Source organism: Amblyomma maculatum, chromosome 3, assembly GCF_055883805.1.
Source record: "Amblyomma maculatum isolate TAMU_Amacu chromosome 3, ASM5588380v1, whole genome shotgun sequence".
Classification (NCBI taxonomy): Eukaryota; Metazoa; Arthropoda; class Arachnida; order Ixodida; family Ixodidae; genus Amblyomma; species Amblyomma maculatum.
The window spans coordinates 133486350-133508409 of record NC_139346.1 but is presented as its reverse complement, the minus strand read 5'-3'; the positions used below and the strand labels follow the sequence as shown (position 1 = coordinate 133508409).

General features: G+C 46.4%; 1 protein-coding gene and 1 long non-coding RNA gene across 2 annotated transcripts in view; one reads left to right on the top strand and one right to left on the bottom strand.

Annotated features, from left to right (window-relative positions):
* Positions 1 to 21274, top strand: part of LOC146196094 (uncharacterized) — a 29225-nt gene extending 7951 nt beyond the window's left edge. The window contains exon 2 of the mRNA XM_084598095.1: positions 16171 to 21274. Coding sequence (XP_084454221.1) covers positions 16171 to 21115 — 4945 coding nt within the window. The 3' untranslated portion in view covers positions 21116 to 21274. The remainder of the gene's footprint in view (positions 1 to 16170) is intronic.
* LOC146196095 (uncharacterized) lies at positions 1003 to 12421 on the bottom strand. Its single transcript, XR_014706079.1, has 3 exons — positions 12235 to 12421; positions 5825 to 5941; positions 1003 to 1156 (listed from the first exon to the last, which is right to left on the bottom strand). It is a non-coding gene; the product is annotated as an uncharacterized LOC146196095 (long non-coding RNA).
* Positions 21275 to 22060: the final 786 nt, after the last annotated feature.

The following is a 22060-nucleotide window of genomic DNA, read 5'->3' as shown; positions in this document are numbered from 1 at the left end:
TTTGGCATTTCAAGCGAATTTTCGTGGTTCTTGTACACTCGCTTTCGTGCAACAGGGTGCATGATTCCTTACAACTGCCCTGGGATGTATTAGCATGGTCTTATAAAAGAAGAAGTAAATGGGACGTCCCACGAATATCCTTCTTTGGACGTTCGAAAATAGCCCAGAGATAGCCCGCAGGGACGTCCTACGGATTACCTTGTTAGGATGTGGGAGGTAGGGATTTAAACGGGAAGCCCCTGGGAGTTGGTGTGTTGTCTGGGAGCTTCCCATTAGGTATCATCCTATTTTTTCAAATTTCAGTTCTTTTAGCATATTAATCGCGAATTGTTTGAAAAGACGCATTTTTAAAGCTTCTTTATGTTTCCAGACAAGATGTTAATTGTACAAAGGAAGTAAATTTCCGAAGTTTCTAACCTGTTTAGAGTACTTCAGAAACATCTTAATTTACGTTTCGCTTTTCTGCGTCTTCTCTTTATGCGGTTATATTTCATGCGCGGTACTAGCTTTGTGATCAAATTGGTTCTATAGTTTTGTCTGTGGGATCCTTGATATTATCATGCAGTGGTGACAAGCCCAGTAGTCACAAATTAAGACAGTGACGGTGCATTTGTATGAAGCTCTATTGGGCTGACTTGCGCCCAATAGAGCTTCAAGAATCGGCGGTGGCGATAGCAACATCGTCGGTCGTCGAACTAAGAAGCCCTGTCGCACATGTGAATGTTTAATTTAAAGGCGGCTAAGAAAGATCTAGATAAAACCATGAACGGTGACTAGCATATATCTTGGAACATTTGTATAAGCACACGTGCGTGGCTGTAATCTTTCCAGATACACATAGAAAGCGCCTTCTGGGACGAAGGAAATGATAAAGCCTGGTCTCGCAACAACGAGCATGAATAAACAAAGAATACAGGAATTGATCGGCGAGCTAGAATCACAGTAATAAGGCCGCATGTCGGCGGCTGTCGAAAAAGAACAAATAAACACGAATGATGTTGCGGCAATATAATGTATTGTGAGGCAAAGTGTAAGTGCTTCTTCAAGTTTGCATTCTTTGCAAAGCTGCAGCTTCGCTTTCTCTGCCTCAGATGATCATCGAAGACTCAGTCCACAGAATATTTGGTCCAGGTCCGTTCTCGCCTGAAGTGGCAACCTAAAATTTAACAATTTATTAGCAGTTGTGAAGTTTGATCCTTGCTTTAGTTTGGTTTGTTCGGTTTAACGTCCCAAAGCGACTCAGGCTATGAGAGACGCCGCAGTGAAGGACTCCGAAAATTTTGACCACCTGGGGTTTTTTAACGTGCACTTACATTTCGCAGCACACGGGCGCCTGGCTTTTCGCCCCCACAGAAAAGCGGCCGCCGAGGCAGGGATTCGATCCCGCATCCTTGGGAACAGTATTCGAGCGCCCAACCACTGCGCAGCCCCTGCAGGGTTTTATCCTAGTTCTCTAAGTATAATTTGAAACAATAATAAATTTAATGCACCCGACCATTTGTTGTTTTTCTGGGAATGAGTTTCGTGTATCACGCTCGGGTGAGGGCAAACACGAGAAAGCAAACTTTGTGCTGCACTAATAAGAAGTACAAAAATGAAACAAGTTAAGACGCCACAAAGGAATTACTCGAAGTTAGTATACAGCTAAGAGAACTTCGTGGCATGATCCTTGGAAAGGTAAACAACAACTGCATTCGGGAAAGGCTATCTTAGAAGAATGGAAATCATATGCACACATCCGGAACGTTTTATTCAAGTAATTTTATGCCGTGTATGTTCAGGTGTGACACATATTACATGCAACTTTTCAATAACAAAATAAAAAGGGCAAATATTAAATATGTGCTGTAAAGCCCACAGTATACCACATTTGATTCCTTTGCACAAAACACGAAGTAAGGAAAAGAAAAATTATTAGGTTTATTTAAGCGAATACACCCCATTTTATACAATGTTGCTATTATGTGAAGAAGCACTTGGTTTTTTTTTCACATTTTTGTTTATTAAGGAAGCCAGTCTTTTAAGTGTTCTTTTGATATCAAATGGTTACTATCTTACTAAACAATGTTTGTTAAGATAGTAGATAGTAAGATAGACACTCGACGTCTGCCATTACGTCGAGTGTCTTGTACTCCCGTTCTTTCAAAAACACAGCGAACTTCGGGTAGCAACACCGCAGGAACTGCACACAGATCACATGGTCACGCAGATCTTCAAATGTCTTGGGAACATTCGCCATTTCGATCCAATGGTCGAAGTAACCCGAAAGCCTGGCGGCTAACTGCTTTCCCGTCTCGCCATCTTCTGCTCGAGCCTTTCGAAAATTGTCATGGTAATCTTGAGCAGTGAATTTCAAACGCTGCAGAAGAGCCTTTTGACCATTTGGTAGTCTAAGGAATCTACGGCTGACATCCTGCCGATCACGATCAAGGCTTCCCCAGTTAGGCACATGCTTACGACCATAGCCTATTTATCTTGAGGCCAGTCCTGTCCCACTGCCACACGCTCAAACCGTTGCAAATAGGCATGCAGGTCATCCCGTCACTCGTCGAATAGGGAGAGCAGTTTTTGAAGGTTGAGAAGCTGTACCTGTGGCGCTGACACTACGGGCTCGATAACCTCTGTCGCGTTGCTCCTGCAGCTAGACGACTTTGTTCTCTTTCAGCAGCGCGTTCGCCCCTTTGCTCCGTGCGTTCTTTATCCAGTCCTGCAACTAGGCACCGAAGAAACCGAGCTGCGCTCCGAGCGCGGCTAGACGTTCAAGATCCATCTTCGCTCAAGTGTAGCAGTGCGCGTTAACCCGTCCTCGATACTCTGCCCTCTCTCTGATCGATTAATTCTTCGAATCCAATAAATTCTAGGAATCCTGGCAGGCTCGCCAAACTCTGATGTTATGTTATGGGCCCAGGTCCGTTCAGGAGCTCTGGTCAGGTAATAGGTCAGGTTCACAGACACACGGAAGCTTTTCTTTTCTTGATCAGTAACGTATGACGGGCAACACACATGCATACAGCCTAGCTTAATACCTAATGGAACATGTCTAAAAAACGTCCTACTTCCGTTCAGTCTTCTCGTTGACTCGACGTCGTTGCAGGAGAGCCCGATGATGCTCGGAGTCCTGTTGAGGCGAGTCCTATGATGCTCGAAGTCCGGTTCAGGAGAGACCGGCGGCCGGGTTGTGATGCGGGCCCTGTTCACGCCCAGGCGTCCGAGTACTCGGTAGCGCGGCAGGCCACCCTCCAGTGTTTGCGTCCGGCGTCTGCGTCGCAGTCCGGCATATTGCTGTGGGTCACGCCCGGATACTGCAACGGCACCAGTGCGGCGGGCAGGCACGATGGAGCAGTCGAGCTGCCTCCGGGAGTTGTTCATAGGCTGGCGACGTGCTGTGCGGCACCAGACCTCGGACCAGGTGCTCGACAGGTGCTGGCGAGCCGGCCTTTTGCACCAGGCCCAGGACGATGATGAACTCAATCGTCAGCGACGCGTAATTCCGTCTCCTCAACGGTTGGGTCCCGCAACTTCTTTCTCCTCAGTGATTGCCTCTGAGCGGGTTAAATGGCGATAGTTACCAAAAGGTGTCTCTGAACGCAACCTAAAGGTAACATACACTGACTGAAGGCAGGAAATGATTACAGTGAAGGTTAATTGATTAGTGTCACCATTGTCATGCCATCACCTCGTGGCTCTGTCCACAGCTAATTTTGCTGCTATTAAGAAATAAAAACACTACTTATTGTAACCTAAAGGGGAACACTCCCCAGGAATGAGCTTGGTAGTTTTTTATAATGCTGCAGTAAAAACAAAACTAAAAAAAAGAGAAAACATTATTAATACAGGGTTCGAACATCCGTTTTACGCGCTTAGCGCTGAGGTAAGTAGTGTCAACCCATTGCGCCACTGAAGCAACGAGTTCGGCATCCTTTAAAGCCACTTTTATTCATTTTTACAATATTTCCGTTATCTGTCACCAGGTGACGCTGCTCAGAGGACCCAACCGTTGAGGAAACGGAATCACGCGTCAGCGACGCTCAGGAACGTCCGTCGCGTTCTCTTGCCCCCTTCCTCCTCCTCTTCTTCTTCTTCTTCTTCTTCTTCTTCTTCTTCTTCTTCTTCTTCTTCTTCTTCTTCTTCTTCTTCTTCTTCTTCTTCTTCTTCTTCTTCTTCTCCCTCGTTATAATGGCACATACCCACAGTGGGGGATTGGCCAGAATTCGTTGTAGGTGTCATAATATTGTGACATATATGTCCTGCATCGCTGGACGCTAAAGAAGACAACGATCAGAAACGGTGACACAGAAGACGACAAAGTGGTAGAAACGTTTAGTGCTAGAAGAAGGTTAACGCTGTTGTGATTCTGTGCTTTGTGTGCTGCGTCAACCTGGACTAACCTTCGTGCACTAACCTTGCCACGTATCAATATGTTGGACGTCATCCTCAAGCTAGACGAGCACCGTGTCCATGCACATGCTGCTTGCCGTCATAGGGATGAACCCCGATGGAAAACGCAGGATCTAAATTGGAGCAAAAATAGTGACAGGGGTTCTGAAGAATCTCAGTTGGCGGAAGGAGGACACGTATTTGGGGAACCAAACAAACGGAACATCTTTTCTCCAGAGGAGACAAGACCGTAAAGGAGCAATTACGAGCGATACCCACCAGCTGTGCAACTGATGTGGCTGCGTTTCTTCTCCACGACGTCATCCTGCTCCATGGTGCTCCACGCCAGCTGCTCACTGACCGTGGCCGTTGCTTTCTCGCTCGAGTAGTCGACAAAATTCTTCGGTACTGCTCCATTAAGCACTATTTTACCACCGCTTACCATCCACAAACGAACGGCCTCACCGAACGCCTCAATCGCACGCTCACGGACATGCTGTCAATGTATGTCTCGGATGATCACCGTGACTGGGATATCACACTGCCGTTTGTAACGTTCGCGTACAATTCCTCTCGTCACGACACAATGGGCTACTCACCGTTTTATCTTCTATACGGCCGCGACCCTCCTCTTCCATTTGACAGCGTATTGCCTCCCACCGCTAACGCCAGTTGCTACGTTCGTGGCGCCATCTCCCGAGCTGACGCAGCCCGTGTTATTGCTCGCCGACGACTGGCCTCCTCCCAAAATTGATTCTCGCCACCGGGATGTCCACTACTCTCCGGGCTCTCTCGTCTTGCTCTGGACTCCCGCTCGTAAAGTTGGGCTGTGTGAGAAGCTCTTGCCACGCTACGCAGGACCCTACCGTGTTTTACGGCCAGTCGCCCCTGTGACATACGAGGTCGCCCCTGTACATCCGCCGCGACAGTCCTCTATGCCACGCACAGAGATTGTTCATGTCGCCAGAATGAAGCCGTACTACCCCTGCAGTAGTTCGTCCTAGTGCGCACTGGGACTGTGCTTTTCGTGGGGGAGGGGAGGGGGGGTAATGTGACATATATGCCCTGCATCGCTGGACGCTAAAGAAGACAACGATCAGAAACAGTGACACAGAAGACAAATGGTAGCAACGTTTAGTGCTAGAAGAACGTTAACGCTGTTGTGGTTCTGTGTTTTGTGTGCTGCGTCAGCCTGGACTAACCTTCGTGCACTAACCTTGCCGCGTATCCATATAATTGATAATGTCGATTTGACTGTATGATAGAGTTTGTGTCGCTGAAATAATTTGAAATTCCGAGCGATAGTAATAGAAAACAATGCAAGAAGGATTAAAATAGTAAAATAATGAAAATAATATTAAAAAGAAAAAAGTACAATTAAGACAGATCAACGCAAACACACAAATCTTCCAGTAGCAATATTATAATTATGAAGTAACTTACACACCAGATTTAAGGCATACTCTTGACGGTTGCACAAAAGGAGAGGAGGACAGGAATTGTAAATGGCAATCCTAGGCGAGCAAGAAGCATTTCTAAATACTTTCTTCTCTGAGTAGCATACCTGCGGCAGGAGAGGATGTAATGTTCAATTGTTTCCACGTCATCACATGCCGCACAAAGATTCAACAGCGTGAATCCAGAGCGACGTAAATAAAAATTGAGGGAAGGAATTCTACAACGCATGAGCGTCATGGAGACCTCACATTGCCTCTCGGTACAACATCGGACATTTCAATGGAAATTTAAATGGTTAAAATCCTTAGTCGCAAGGAGTGGCTCATGGTTCAAGGAGGTTAATGTTTAAAACCGTTCAAAACGGGATATATTTAGCAAAATAAAATTGGGTACAACATCGGCAACAGGCCCATTGAGAGCTGAATTTGGTTAATAATCCGCCATTATATTAGAAGCGATTCCAAAGTGACCCGGAACTTACAGAAAACGTCCTTTCTGTAAATATAACGGAAGGAAAAACATCAGGTTTGTTTCAAAAGACGCATTTTCGGGCTTTCTAATGCTGCTAAGACTGACAGGCAATTAGAGAGTATGATTACGTGAGTAACGTCACCGAAAACTTTTTTGAAGGGCCAAACCAATTGAGAGCAATTCAGCAGTCAATATTGATGTATAATCAGGGATCCGTACAGAAAAACTCCAATCAAGTGTGGGGGAATGAATCCCTATTGCTGCTTTTTCATTCCGTTGTGAGGCATCTGTGAAAATAGCTACGTGTCGTGAATACTGTAATAGATAATCTTCAAGGTTCCAATTTATTACAGTGGTAGTCAAGTGTTTTGCATTGCATGTCAACGACTGGTCAAAGCACAGTGCAGAAGCAGCTTGAACATTGCCAGCACGTTTTACTGACATAAGCGAAACTGCAATTTGGACAGCAAGGACTAAGTAAATACAAATTGTGGTTGCTTATATTGCGGCCAATGATAATCTAGAAAGTGAGCTTGTTGTGTAATAAAAATGGGAGAAGCCACTCCAGACAGAAATTCCAGTGCTCGTAAAAAGGTTCGCACAGTGAGGAGCTCAAATCGAGAAATCAAGTCACGTACACGGGCCTCTAAATAGAGGACTGCATTTAAACCTGATTTTGGCAACCCCAAACATAGTCGTAAAGCGCGCCTCTCCAGTAGCAGCAACGGTCGTAGTTTGTATTTAGGACTGCCTGAGAAAAGAACACAGTCGAACTTCAGAATGGGTCTCAAATAAGTTTTGTAGAGAAACAAAATGTATCTCTACGCATACCGAATTTCTTATGGCTAATTCGATTCAGGCGACCAGGGGCTCGCTCACCTTTCAGGCTATTACTTTTGATATGAGGCCCCCAGTCGAATTGGGAATAGTATAATACACCCAAGTACTTTAACGATTCAACCTATGGGATTTGTGAACAGCAATACGCAAGGGAGATATAAAGAGGGTGTGCCGGTGGCAAAACGAGTACTGAGGATTTCTTCACGTTAAGAATTATTTGACTTTACCCAGCCAAACTTCAAGGGCATTCAAGTAGGCTTGCAATAACTGGTATAAAGAATGAACATCTTGTGCAGAAGAGAAAAAGGCAATATCATCCGCATACACGTACACTTTTATATTTAGATGAATAGGAATATCCCTCATTAATATATTAAACAGCGATGGAGATAGCACCGATTCCTGAGGCATGCCTCAAGTTTAGTAATAAGTTTCAGAAGTTATAGAACCTCTAGTGCAGAAAAATTCCTATTGCTTAAAAATTCTTTTAGCCCCGCAAAAAATGTAAAAACGTGGCCTAATGTCGTTTAATTTATTCAGCCGTATAGAGTGTTGTTCACTGTCATATGCTTTGGCAATATCCAAAGTGACCAATGCCGACACTTTCGAACCCGACCTCGGCGGCTGCGTTTTGATGGAGGCGAAACGGAGTGGCGTCCGTGTGCTGTGCGTTGTCAGTGCACGTTAAAGAACCCCAGGTGGTCGAAATTTCCGGAGTCCTCCACTACAGCTTCTCTCATAGCCTTAGTAGCTTTGGGATGTTACACCCCACAAACCAAACCAACCAAACGTCTTTCTTCTTCATTGTTAACCTAATTCTACTACTGCGCCCAAGGACGCGGGATCGAATCCCGGCCTCGGCGGCCGCTTTTCGGCGGAAGCGAAAAGCAAGGCGCCCGTGTGCTGTGCGATGTCAGTGCACGTTAAAGAACCCCGGATGGTCGAAATTTCCGGAGTCCTCCACTACGGCGTCTCTCATAGTCTGAATCGCTTTGGGACGTTAAAACCCCACAAAACCAAAAACGAATTCTACTCTCCAAATCTGTATGAGCCGTCCAAATCAGCACCCTTGACGAAACCCAATTTGTGCATCACTAAATGCATTCAGGGTCATAACATTGTGAGACGCAGGTGAACTATGCGTTCAATAAGTTTCACTAGATTTTAAACTAGAGAAATCGGCCGAATATTATCCAAATCGAAACCTTTTTTCAGATCTTTGAGGATTAGTATAAATTTAGCAACTTTCCAGTCTTCAGGTAACCAAGCAGTTTCCAGGAAAAATTTTACAATATTCAACACTTCCGAGTTGTGGTCTTGCACTAAAGCCTTCAGCATAGCGACTGTAATACCGTCACACCCAGGAGCTGCAGATTTCAGAGCAGCCACTATACAATGCAATTCCTATGGCTCAACTGCAATGAAATCAGCACGTGGCGTAGGTCGAAGTAACGGAACCACCATTTGCGCTTGAAAGCGAATAGCAAGACCGTTCGCAAATTGTTCAAGTTTATCTTTTGCTTCATTGGGTGATAACACCTCTGACTCGGTTACATGTGGTGGAAATGAACTTTCGTTGCGTTCCATGAACCTATAATGCCTTCCGAATTAATGGATTAGAGAGCTAAATATTCGTATTACCATTGAACTCATCCTTTGCTAACGAATAGATTTTTTTTAATGAAGCCGCATAAAATATATAATTTATTCAGTTTTGGGGATACTGGTTATGGGAAATGCTCTTTCATGCAGCTTTTCTACGACGGAATACTTTTTCACATTATTCGTTCCACCATCGGCACGACATTTTGTTAGGGATCAGACGATTTCACAGTGAATACTGAACGCTCAGTGGCATTTAACAGAGAAGATATTGCTTGTTGAGCAAGTTCAGAATGCTGAGATGGTGCTATGGAGGAAAAAGAGGAATTCACGAACTTTAAACAGTTCGTGGTTGACAAATTTTTGTTCACAAGTAATTACTCTAACGGGAGCAGATACTATATTAAACGTAACTGGGAAGTGGTCGCTAGAGGTAACACAATCCACCGTAGCCCATGATGAGACCCTTAATCCATTTGCTGCTAACGTTAAATCAATTACTGACCTAGAAGCTGCTCGCATGTAGATTATGCATAGACTATTACAGCAACGCACATCATTTACATATATCCAGTTCCAAAGCCGCTCTGTTGTACGGACACCTGTTGGGAAGTAGACATTTGCAATAGTGAGAGGAGCACACTGTCGGATTGCGATATCAACTGCTAGCAGTTCGCAGTCTTGCCGTAGAATTTTGAGTGACAAATTCGCTCGATGAAATGCTTTTTGACGAAATTAATGTTAGCAAGCCGCCACCCCGGCCGCTAGTGCGATCTGATCTAAAAGTCCTAAAATATTTGAGATAAAATGGCCGATCTGGCAAAAGCCAAGTTTCTTGTAATAAAATTATGTCTGGGTTGAAATTTGAGATAAGACTCTGTAAATCGTGAAATGAAGAGATGCAATTGAACGAAAATTCCACTGTAGTACTTTTAACCCCGCCATGATTATTGTAGAATTCGGGAAGCTGTAACAGCCTCCTTTAAGACATCAGTGTTATTCTGAAGATTAGGAGAACATTTTTTACTTTTAGTGTTAGAATAAGCAGATTTTGAGGGGGAGGAAGAAGCACGGCGCTTCTGGGATGCATATATCATCTCTACATCCAAAGGGTAAACGGTGGACACGTGGGTATTCACAGCACCCTGACCCTGTACGTTCATTGAAGAAAAGGGAGTAGGTGTCGTCTGGGTAGAATCTCCATCAACAGAAGCCCTAGCAACCATAGGAGCATGGTATTCAGCTATACCAGGGTTGCCAACTTGCAAAGCCACAATTTCGGTAGAACCAATCTTTGTAACTATGACCTGTGACACAGCTTCTGAAAACGTGCTTAACATACGCTCGAAGAAACCCTCAAGTGATTTCTCTACAGCTGAGACAACCGACTTTGTCACGCCTGTTTCCACATCCGAAGCTGATGTTTTTACACAAGCTGCATACGAATTCCTCCTATGGTCTAGCTGTGCATAGGCAGCTGCTCTAGAACACTTTTTATGCTGGATAATGTCGAGAACAGTTTGCTCATCTGCGTGTATTGGGCATGCATCATCATCAGCAGGGTGATCTGCGTGACATAGTGTGCAAATTACCACAGCAGAGGTGCACATGGCAGATGAATGGATGTCTCCGCGCAGTCTGCAACGTGTTGCGGATTTGCACGCCTTGCTGGTGTGTCCGAACCGCCAGCAGTTTTTTGCACTGCAAAGGGCGAGGCTGCAGGGGATCTACACGGTACACAATGGGCCATACCTTAATCTCAGTTGGACAGTTAGCCCCGGCAAACGTCGCTATCATAGATTCTGTCGGCACCTTGAAGCCACCAGCATCCTTGCTGCAACGGAATAGTGATAAGATGCCAACGCCAGCCTCATTAAATTCATCGATCATTTCTTGCGGAGAAGCCGACAAATCAACGCCGCGTATAATACCTTTTGCACATGCCAGTTGTTCAGGTATAAAATGCTTTACTGGCAGTGATGCAAACGATGTGCATCGAAGCAAGTCCGACACACACTGTATATTCGAGGACTTACAGAGAATACCTCTCCTGCCAAACGGACGCACCTCAGAGATTTCTAGGTAGTGGGGGGGGGGGGGGGGGTGACAGCCTTTAGCTGCTCCTGGATTATTTTTGGATTTTTCAACTGAAGGGCTCCATCCCCAATTGGTACAAATGCCACCGGTATTATGCTTATTCCATTCCTTCCAAAAGTTTCCAAGTCCAAGCTTTGGGCCGGCAGACTGGCAAACCAGGATGCCGAACCCCCACCTGGGGAAGCTAGAGACATTATAGGCCTAATTGTACATGAACCCTAATTCCGGATTACTACTGGCCAATTCCCCGATGTGAAATGATTTTCACCGGAGAGAACAGTCAGGCTCGCAAACAAGACAGGATCCAGCAGTCAAGGAGAAGACTGCAGAACAACACACCAGCACACCAGCACAGCTTCTTCCCAAACAAACTCACGCGCACTGGCACGCCCCGCATGCGGACGCACTTCAATTCTTCTCGAGTAACCCGCGCACTCGCCACGATCACCATCATCACACAGGTATGCCACAATTCTGACACCAATGGCGACTCTAAGCGTACCAATTTCTGCAGCCGCCCAGACAGCATACATATAGCGGTACGACAGTATATAGAGATCAACTGGCTGTAGTGCCCGGCCGGACGGCCGTGCGCAAGTGGCCCCGTGTTATGAAGAGGTCATGACGTCACACATTTTATCTATTTGGCTAACCTGTGGGTGGTCGCGTCATGTGCTGTGGTGATAGTCACCGCCCATCTTGAATCGTTCAGACGGACATGAAATGTAGAGACGTAAGTAGTAAGGGCTAACGCTCCTAAAGATAGGTGTTTCCCTAGTCAAACCCACTAATTTTTTCTAGATATTAGGTAAAGCATCGGCCATTATTTTCGGTTATGCACAATTAGGCTACATTTTTAACCAACCATCAAATATTGCCCGAACGCCCAAGTATCAATAGAGAGTTGTCAAATGTTGTGAAAATTTCGACTAAATTAATTATGACTGGCAATGCATAGGGTACCTCTGTTTTGGTGTGCCGTATAAAGTATTTTGGCAATTTTACTCATGGTTAAGCCAATGGTCTGGCGAAAGTGGTACGATATTCCGATTGAACATCGCATTTATTACGCTTTCAATTGAGGTTAGCATTCAGTCTAGCAGCCTGTTCTAGGGTTTCCGCAGCTTGTACCATCTTCTCTCTCTCTCTCTCATGCACGCCGGAGTATTTTCCAATTCATGCCGGAGCATTTAATACAATCATTTGGAAAGAAGTCAATTACTAATACCCAATTAAGTACACTGAAGAAAGCTAGATACCGGTCGGTACATCACGTTACGCTTAAAACGATTGTCTTGGTTACATTAGTGCTTTGCTTTGCATTTTTTTTTAATTTTTAATCCATCTTAGCTGCGACAGCCTGTAGAGGTGTTTTCATTCTACACATACCACATTGGTATACCTGACCTGTCGCTTGCTCGGCGAAACGCTGGCGGAAACCTCTCGCAGAACTTTGGAGTTCCCTTCACATGCTCGCATTATGCAGCACTACTGTCATATGCGATGGAGACGAATGCAGTTCTGAGGCATTATATGTGGCAGTTGCTCATGCGCCACGAAGCACAACACAATTCATTGCATATGCTAAGAACACGAGAAGCGCCTTTCTTCTTCAACCTCTGCTAACCACCATGCATCATTTAAAGAATCGAATTCTTTATTTCTCAGACAAATGAAATATCTCGTGCCACAATCGCATCGGTTTTCATTGGGGCGTAGCAACCGCTTAAATGCTCAATTCTTAAATAAAACCAGTCAAAAATATATTTCGTTAGGCAAAACTTCAATATATATTTCCCTCAAATGGGCACTAATACTTTATCGGGTTTTTCTTCCGCATAATTATGGCATGCAAAGGTAGAACACACTGTAGTTCCAACAAGCTGTCGGCCAGCCCAAGAAAAACTACGCAACTGGCCCTCGTCACGCGAGCTCAAGAGGTCGCTCCCGATTGGAGGCCACCCTAGACTCGCCCCAGCCCGAAATAATTCCTTTCATTTCGTGGCAATAAAAGTTCTTACCACCACCAACAAGAAAAATTTCTCCCCAATCGCAGTTTTTAATTTGATAGGATTTCAATATTCGCGCCTATTAAGGGAGTCGAGCGCAAAAGAACACCGCATGGACCTCGCCGTGTATATGCAGGATATCATTTTTCGGTCGCATATTAGTGCGCCGCACTCTCGTCACCTTTTACATGCTGCATTTTAATATTTGTCGTGCCTTAAAGAAATTGACACGCATAGCATTCCTTTCAGGCCGTGCTGGTAATTATGCGGCAAGCCGAATGTATCCCTTATTATAACCAGGACGTTAACGAGGACATGACTAAAAGCGTATGGAAAGAGCTGCGTTAAACATATCATATAATAAATAATTATGTGAATTGTGAAGGTGCTCTACAGATTGGCGACGCGCATCACATTATGGTCCACGAGCCTATATCTTAAAAGCAGAACTATTAAACACGTAATTATTTAGTTAGGGGGCTATAAGTATTAACCTGCGTTTACTGCGCTAGTACAAAAGTCCCACATCCAGTTCAACTAAGTCCGAGGTGTCAGTATTGAAAATTTATTCCGAAAGCAATACCACTACAGTCATAGCGAGACCTCTGGTTGCCGCAGCTATGCCGTGAAGAGGCGTAGCTACAGTGCCCTCATACAAAATCAGCCTACCATGACATTTTAATTCATGTTATACCAGTTTCACAAAGCAGGAGCTGCCAACTCTGGTCTCACCTTTCATATGAGAGGTTGATGCCAGAATCAGCCTGCCAGAACCATTTGCATTCTCATTACCCCTACCATCACGCGACTTTGCTGAAGCATAACTTTATATATGTGCTGGTAGCTTACGCTCTCGCGTCATACCCTTACAGGTTGAGCTTAAAGGGCAACTCCGGTGGTTTTTTCATTATTTTATGTTTTGGTTGAATTACATTCCTCGGCACGTCCTGACTCCAGCACAAAAAACGTTTTTCGAAATTCCAATTGAAAGTATTTTTAAAAAGGAAAAACAGCAAATCGAAACCGAAACTGCTTTCAAGGCCAGAAAACAACGTCCCAGTTGACGAAATGGTGACGTCACACTCAGTGTTAGAAAAGCACTCGTACCTGCGTCGGATGGTGAAAATAAAGTATGGAAATCATGACGCACTGCATAAAATGTCTGAGGTAGTTCAATATAAGTCTCACAATTTCATAATCACGCGGGAAGTGGACAGTAACGCCGGTATACTGTTTGTGACATCAGAAACTCAGCATTGCCCACAGAAATAGTCTCAACTTAAGCCATGAAAACTGCATTTTTAAAGTCGTGTTGCACGCGAACGGACGATAGTACGGCGCCCAAATTTTGTAGAATGCGTTAGGAAGGAGAGGAGAACCAACGGTAAAAATTTTACTAGAATATTCGAATGTCAAAAAACCTCCGGAGTTGCCCTTTAAGTGTCCCCAATAATGTACCACCTTACACTGATAGGGTGTGATAGGGGAATAATGTAGCAGGCAGAAGAAGATTAAGCCGTTGCTTTCGCAGTCAAACTAGGCTTAACCAGAACTAAATCACAAATGATCTTTGGCTCAGGTTTCATGGGACAACTTCCACTCGGCTGCTATCTGTAGCCCTGTATACTAGCTGGAAAGGCCACCCATTTCCATAAAAGAAGCTGTTATAAATTCAGATATTACTAATTATTCTTAAACGTCAGCTCATGAAGTATGTGCCTATAGACCAACACCGATCTCTGACGTAAGCACGATGCGGTGGCGCTTCTATCGCCACCGTGGTCCGACTGGGGTGAAAAATAGGCTTAGAGCTCATAGGAATACATGGAACCGAAATATTCCAAAGCAGTTTTCTCATTTCACGGGTGATCTATGATGTCGTTATTCGGTACCGAGCAACCATGAACGCCCTGGAATAGCTCATGGAAGTGTGAAATCTTATTACCGAGGCGAAGTATTTTTAAAATACCGCTAAACGCATCGGGGTGCGAGTTGAGAGGGCGACCCATAGAAATTCATGTAAACACAACTTACCGCAACATTTTGCTCGGTTCAGCAGTGTTGAACACTTCTCATTTTTTGGTGAACGTCTTGTACGACGCCCTGACGTCATGTTGCATGACACACTACATTATTTTGCATGTAATGCAAGTCTGACGACTTGCGGGACCGCTCACAGCACGATAAATGGACCGCGCACAGTTGCAGACGACCATGCATGCACAACCCGCTGTCTCTAGCAGACGCTCCCGAGCTGGAGGCGACCGCGGTGGGTATCGCCAGCTACGCTGTCGTCTGCTGCAAAGCGCAAATCTCGTTCGGTTCATATCGTCCTATGGCGTTTGACAACTGCTTTTTAAATGTAATTCTGTCTAGGACGTATCACTGGAGCGACATTGTTCTCAAGCTTATTTACCCCATGCGGCAGCATATCAGACTGTAAGGAAAACTGCGCGATTCGCTACACCCAGCTTGCCTTTTGGCGGTGTCTGGATTCATAAAACAGGTTATTCGGGGAGTTTTAAAATTAGACTGCCTCCGTAATGACGCACCATACTTTATCACACACTTCTTCAAAAAGCTGGTCAACGTTTAACGACCAGCCACCACTTCTGATGCCCTGCGAAATGAGAAAAATGTTCCGGTAAGCTTGTGTTTACATGTATTTCTACGGGTCCCCCTCCCAGCTAGCACCCCAAGATGTTTTGCGGTGTTTTAAAAAAAATCGTCTCGGTAATAAGATTTCACATTTTGACGATCTATTCTAGGATGTTCATAGTTGCTTTGTACCGAATAACGACATCAGAGGTGCCCCGTGAAATGAGAAAACTGCTTTGAAATACTTCGGTTCCATGCATTCCTATGAGCGCTAACCCTATTTTTCACCCCCAGTCGGCTATAACGCCGCGAGCGCCCCCTTTGTTTGTAAACACGGCGTTCGTCTATAACAATCTCCTGTGCGAAATGCAAAAGCTAGCCTTCACAATGAGTTATAAGATACGTAGTTGTGTAATATCCACTCCAAACCTAAAACACCGTTTATATTTGTGGCAAATAAAGAGAAAAGTTATTTTCATAGATGGTTCTGCGAGACGTATTTCAAATCTATTACGACATCATCTTGAGATTACATTAACTTGTACAAAAGAGAGTGCACAGAGGGAAACCTTCCTGTGCTTAATCATTAGGACATCTAGCTACCGTATTTCCGAGCCCCACACAATTCAAATACGAGATATCACCTTTCTGAAAACCAAAATACGTTTTTGTATTCTCACCATACAGCGCTAATTCGTTACCTTCATTTTCTCACCAGCATTACCTGCGCAGCACCAATTAAATCCACTGCCCATGATGGAGGGCTTGGAAATGAAGACAGAGTGTCTCAGGAGGACAGACAGCAACAAGCAAGCCATTCAGAGGAGCCAAACAAATCCAGTCAGCAGAGCGCATCTAATCAAGAGAGCGAGTCTAAGGATGATAGCCAGTCACAAGGAAGCAATTCAGAGGAGCCAAGCGAATCCAGTCAGCAGAGCGGATCTGATGAAGGCAGCGAGTCTAAGGAGGGTAGCCAGTCACAAGGAAGCAATTCAGAGGAGCCAAGCGAATCCAGTCAGCAGAGCGCATCTGATGAAGGCAGCGAGTCTAAGGAGGATAGCCAGTCACAAGGAAGCAGTTCAGAGGAGCCAAGCGAATCCAGTCAGCAGAGCGCATCTAATGAAGGCAGCGAGTCTAAGGAGGACAGCCAGTCGCAAGGAAGCAATTCAGAGGAGCCAAGCGAATCCAGTCAGCAGAGCGGATCTAATGAAGGCAGCGATTCCAAGGAGGATAGCCAGTCACAAGAAAGCAATTCAGAGGAGCCAAGCGAATCCAGTCAGCAGAGCGCATCTGACGAAGACAGCGATTCCAAGGAGGATAGCCAGTCACAAGGAAGCAATTCAGAGGAGCCAAGCGAATCCAGTCAGCAGAGCGGGTCTGACGAAGACAGCGATTCCAAGGAGGATAGCCAGTCACAAGGAAGCAATTCAGAGGAGCCAAGCGAATCCAGTCAGCAGAGCGGGTCTGACGAAGACAGCGATTCCAAGGAGGATAGCCAGTCGCAAGGAAGCAATTCAGAGGAGCCAAACGAATCCAGTCAGCAGAGCGAATCTGATGAAGACAGCGATTCCAAGGAGGATAGCCAGTCACAAGGAAGCAATTCAGAGGAGCCAAACGAATCCAGTCAGCAGAGCGCATCTAATGATGACAGCGAGTCTAAGGAGGATAGCCAGTCACAAGGAAGCAATTCAGAGGAGCCAAGCGAATCCAGCCAGCAGAGCGGGTCTGACGAAGACAGCGATTCCAAGGAGGATAGCCAGTCACAAGGAAGCAATTCAGAGGAGCCAAGCGAATCCAGTCAGCAGAGCGGGTCTGACGAAGGCAGCGATTCCAAGGAGGATAGCCAGTCACAAGGAAGCAATTCAGAGGAGCCAAGCGAATCCAGCCAGCAGAGCGGGTCTGACGAAGACAGCGATTCCAAGGAGGATAGCCAGTCACAAGGAAGCAATTCAGAGGAGCCAAGCGAATCCAGTCAGCAGAGCGGGTCTGACGAAGGCAGCGATTCCAAGGAGGATAGCCAGTCACAAGGAAGCAATTCAGAGGAGCCAAGCGAATCCAGTCAGCAGAGCGGGTCTGATGAAGGCAGCGATTCCAAGGAGGGTAGCCAGTCACAAGGAAGCAATTCAGAGGAGCCAAGCGAATCCAGTCAGCAGAGCGGATCTGATGAAGGCAGCGATTCCAAGGAGGGTAGCCAGTCACAAGGAAGCAATTCAGAGGAGCCAAGCGAATCCAGTCAGCAGAGCGGATCTGATGAAGGCAGCGATTCCAAGGAGGGTAGCCAGTCGCAAGGAAGCAATTCAGAGGAGCCAAGCGAATCCAGTCAGCAGAGCGGATCTGATGAAGACAGCGATTCCAAGGAGGATAGCCAGTCACAAGGAAGCAATTCAGAGGAGCCAAGCGAATCCAGTCAGCAGAGCGCATCTGATGAAGACAGCGATTCCAAGCAGGATAGCCAGTCACAAGGAAGCAATTCAGAGGAGCCAAGCGAATCCAGTCAGCAGAGCGGATCTGATGAAGACAGCGATTCCAAGCAGGATAGCCAGTCACAAGGAAGCAATTCAGAGGAGCCAAGCGAATCCAGTCAGCAGAGCGGATCTAATGAAGACAGCGATTCCAAGGAGGATAGCCAGTCACAGGGAAGCAATTCAGAGGAGCCAAGCGAATCCAGTCAGCAGAGCGGATCTGATGAAGACAGCGATTCCAAGGAGGATAGCCAGTCACAAGGAAGCAATTCAGAGGAGCCAAGCGAATCCAGTCAGCAGAGCGGGTCTGACGAAGACAGCGATTCCAAGGAGGATAGCCAGTCACAAGGAAGCAATTCAGAGGAGCCAAGCGAATCCAGTCAGCAGAGCGGGTCTGACGAAGACAGCGATTCCAAGGAGGATAGCCAGTCACAAGGAAGCAATTCAGAGGAGCCAAGCGAATCCAGTCAGCAGAGCGGGTCTGACGAAGACAGCGATTCCAAGGAGGATAGCCAGTCACAAGGAAGCAATTCAGAGGAGCCAAGCGAATCCAGTCAGCAGAGCGGGTCTGACGAAGACAGCGATTCCAAGGAGGATAGCCAGTCACAAGGAAGCAATTCAGAGGAGCCAAGCGAATCCAGTCAGCAGAGCGGGTCTGACGAAGACAGCGATTCCAAGGAGGATAGTCAGTCACAAGGAAGCAATTCAGAGGAGCCAAGCGAATCCAGTCAGCAGAGCGGGTCTGACGAAGACAGCGATTCCAAGGAGGATAGCCAGTCACAAGGAAGCAATTCAGAGGAGCCAAGCGAATCCAGTCAGCAGAGCGGGTCTGACGAAGACAGCGATTCCAAGGAGGATAGCCAGTCACAAGGAAGCAATTCAGAGGAGCCAAGCGAATCCAGCCAGCAGAGCGGGTCTGACGAAGACAGCGATTCCAAGGAGGATAGCCAGTCACAAGGAAGCAATTCAGAGGAGCCAAGCGAATCCAGTCAGCAGAGCGGGTCTGACGAAGGCAGCGATTCCAAGGAGGATAGCCAGTCACAAGGAAGCAATTCAGAGGAGCCAAGCGAATCCAGTCAGCAGAGCGGGTCTGATGAAGGCAGCGATTCCAAGGAGGGTAGCCAGTCACAAGGAAGCAATTCAGAGGAGCCAAGCGAATCCAGTCAGCAGAGTGGATCTGATGAAGGCAGCGATTCCAAGGAGGGTTGCCAGTCACAAGGAAGCAATTCAGAGGAGCCAAGCGAATCCAGTCAGCAGAGCGGATCTGATGAAGGCAGCGATTCCAAGGAGGGTAGCCAGTCGCAAGGAAGCAATTCAGAGGAGCCAAGCGAATCCAGTCAGCAGAGCGGATCTGATGAAGGCAGCGATTCCAAGGAGGATAGCCAGTCGCAAGGAAGCAGTTCAGAGGAGCCAAGCGAATCCAGTCAGCAGAGCGGATCTGATGAAGGCAGCGATTCCAAGGAGGGTAGCCAGTCGCAAGGAAGCAGTTCAGAGGAGCCAAGCGAATCTAGTCAGCAGAGCGGATCTAATGAAGACAGCGATTCCAAGGAGGATAGCCAGTCACAAGGAAGCAGTTCAGAGGAGCCAAGCGAATCCAGTCAGCAGAGCGCATCTGATGAAGACAGCGATTCCAAGGAGGATAACCAGTCACAAGGAAGCAGTTCAGAGGAGCCAAGCGAATCCAGCCAGCAGAGCGGATCTGATGAAGACAGCGATTCCAAGGAGGATAGCCAGTCACAAGGAAGCAGTTCAGAGGAGCCAAGCGAATCCAGCCAGCAGAGCGGATCTGATGAAGACAGCGATTCCAAGGAGGATAGCCAGTCACAAGGAAGCAATAAAGAGGAGCCAAGCGAATCCAGTCAGCAGAGCGGATCTGATGAAGACAGCGATTCCAAGGAGGATAGCCAGTCACAAGGAAGCAATTCAGAGGAGCCAAGCGAATCCAGTCAGCAGAGCGGATCTGATGAAGACAGCGATTCCAAGGAGGATAGCCAGTCACAAGGAAGCAATTCAGAGGAGCCAAGCGAATCCAGTCAGCAGAGCGCATCTGATGAAGACAGCGATTCCAAGCAGGATAGCCAGTCACAAGGAAGCAATTCAGAGGAGCCAAGCGAATCCAGTCAGCAGAGCGGATCTGATGAAGACAGCGATTCCAAGCAGGATAGCCAGTCACAAGGAAGCAATTCAGAGGAGCCAAGCGAATCCAGTCAGCAGAGCGGATCTAATGAAGACAGCGATTCCAAGGAGGATAGCCAGTCACAGGGAAGCAATTCAGAGGAGCCAAGCGAATCCAGTCAGCAGAGCGGATCTGATGAAGACAGCGATTCCAAGGAGGATAGCCAGTCACAGGGAAGCAATTCAGAAGAGCCAAGCGAATCCAGTCAGCAGAGCGGATCTGATGAAGACAGCGATTCCAAGGAGGATAGCCAGTCGCAAGGAAGCAATTCAGAGGAGCCAAACGAATCCAGTCAGCAGAGCGAATCTGATGAAGACAGCGATTCCAAGGAGGATAGCCAGTCACAAGGAAGCAATTCAGAGGAGCCAAACGAATCCAGTCAGCAGAGCGCATCTAATGATGACAGCGAGTCTAAGGAGGATAGCCAGTCACAAGGAAGCAATTCAGAGGAGCCAAACGAATCCAGTGAGCAGAGCGGGTCTGATGAAGACAGCGAGTCTAAGGAGGATAGCCAGTCACAAGGAAGCAATTCAGGGGAGCCAAGCGAATCCAGTCAGCTGAGTGGATCTGATGAAGACAGCGAGTCTAAGGAGGATAGCCAGTCACAAGGAAGCAATTCAGAAGAGCCAAGCGAATCCAGTCAGCTGAGCGGATCTGATGAAGACAGTGAGTCTAAGGAGGATAGCCAGTCACAAGGAAGCAATTCAGAGGAGCCAAGCGAATCCGGTCAACAGAGCGCATCTAATGATGACAGCGAGTCTAAGGAGGATAGCCAGTCACAAGGAAGCAATTCAGAGGAGCCAAACGAATCCAGTGAGCAGAGCGGGTCTGATGAAGACAGCGCGTCTAAGGAGGATAGCCAGTCACAAGGAAGCAATTCAGAGGAGCCAAGCGAATCCAGTCATCAGAGCGGATCTGATGAAGACAGCGAGTCTAAGGAGGATGGCCAGTCACAGGATAGCAGTTCAGAGGAGCAAAGCGAATCCAGTCAAGAGAGCGCATCAGTAAATCATGAAAGAAACTAGGAAAAGGCCGCCATCCTTTGGAGAGCAGCTAACGAGAAGAGAGGAGGCAATGAAAAGACGAAAACCATCAGTACTGTTTACGAGTATCACTTTTAGCATGGACATAGCAAGAGAAAGTAACAAATTCAAATAAAAGAAATATTTTTTGCCTCCCTTTAATTATATTCTGGGCTTATTTACGCACCAGTATCGGCTTCATTATTTTTGCGTGCGTTCAAAACAACATCTCAGTAATTCCAGCAAGCTTCTTTGCCAGCCGGGCCCTCATTGCTCTAGAACACTTCTGCGTTTTTAATAATGCTTCAGATGCATTTGAATAACAGGTATTTAATCTAAGTGAGGACAATCATGGCGGTGAGGAGGGGGGGAGGGGGCGATAATCTTGTTTCCTGACTTGTTAGCTTCCAGATGTTAATGAATAAATTTCTTTTTATATTTCGTGTTTGCAAGCGAAAATGCGTGCAATGAAGATCCTTAACATTGCATAAGTTGTCTTATAGCTCCTATATGAAAGGCAGGTGATGACAATAAAAGTTTCCTGCTCATTGTGTTGGAATTCACAATCTTCTGCTTTATTTTCGTGTGCGGCTCCGAAGCGACTTCCCGCTGCGATAGGGACCTCCTCGTGAAAGCTCAAACGGGCTCGTAACAAAACAAATCATAAACTCGGTTATGCATTTTATTGGTTTGGTTATGGGGTTTAACGCCCTAAAGAGACTCAGGCGGAGAGAAGGCGTAGTTGAGTTCTACTAGGCCTACGGAATATTTCACCACCTGTGATTCTTTAAAATGCTCTCACATCGCACAGTACGAAGGTGCCTTGCTTTTCGCCTGCGACGGTTAGAATTCGATCCCGCATCTTTGGATACATCAGTTGAACGCCCTAACCACTGCACTTACGCGATAATCTTGTAAGTGCTGTTTTCATGACATCTATTTTCGCGA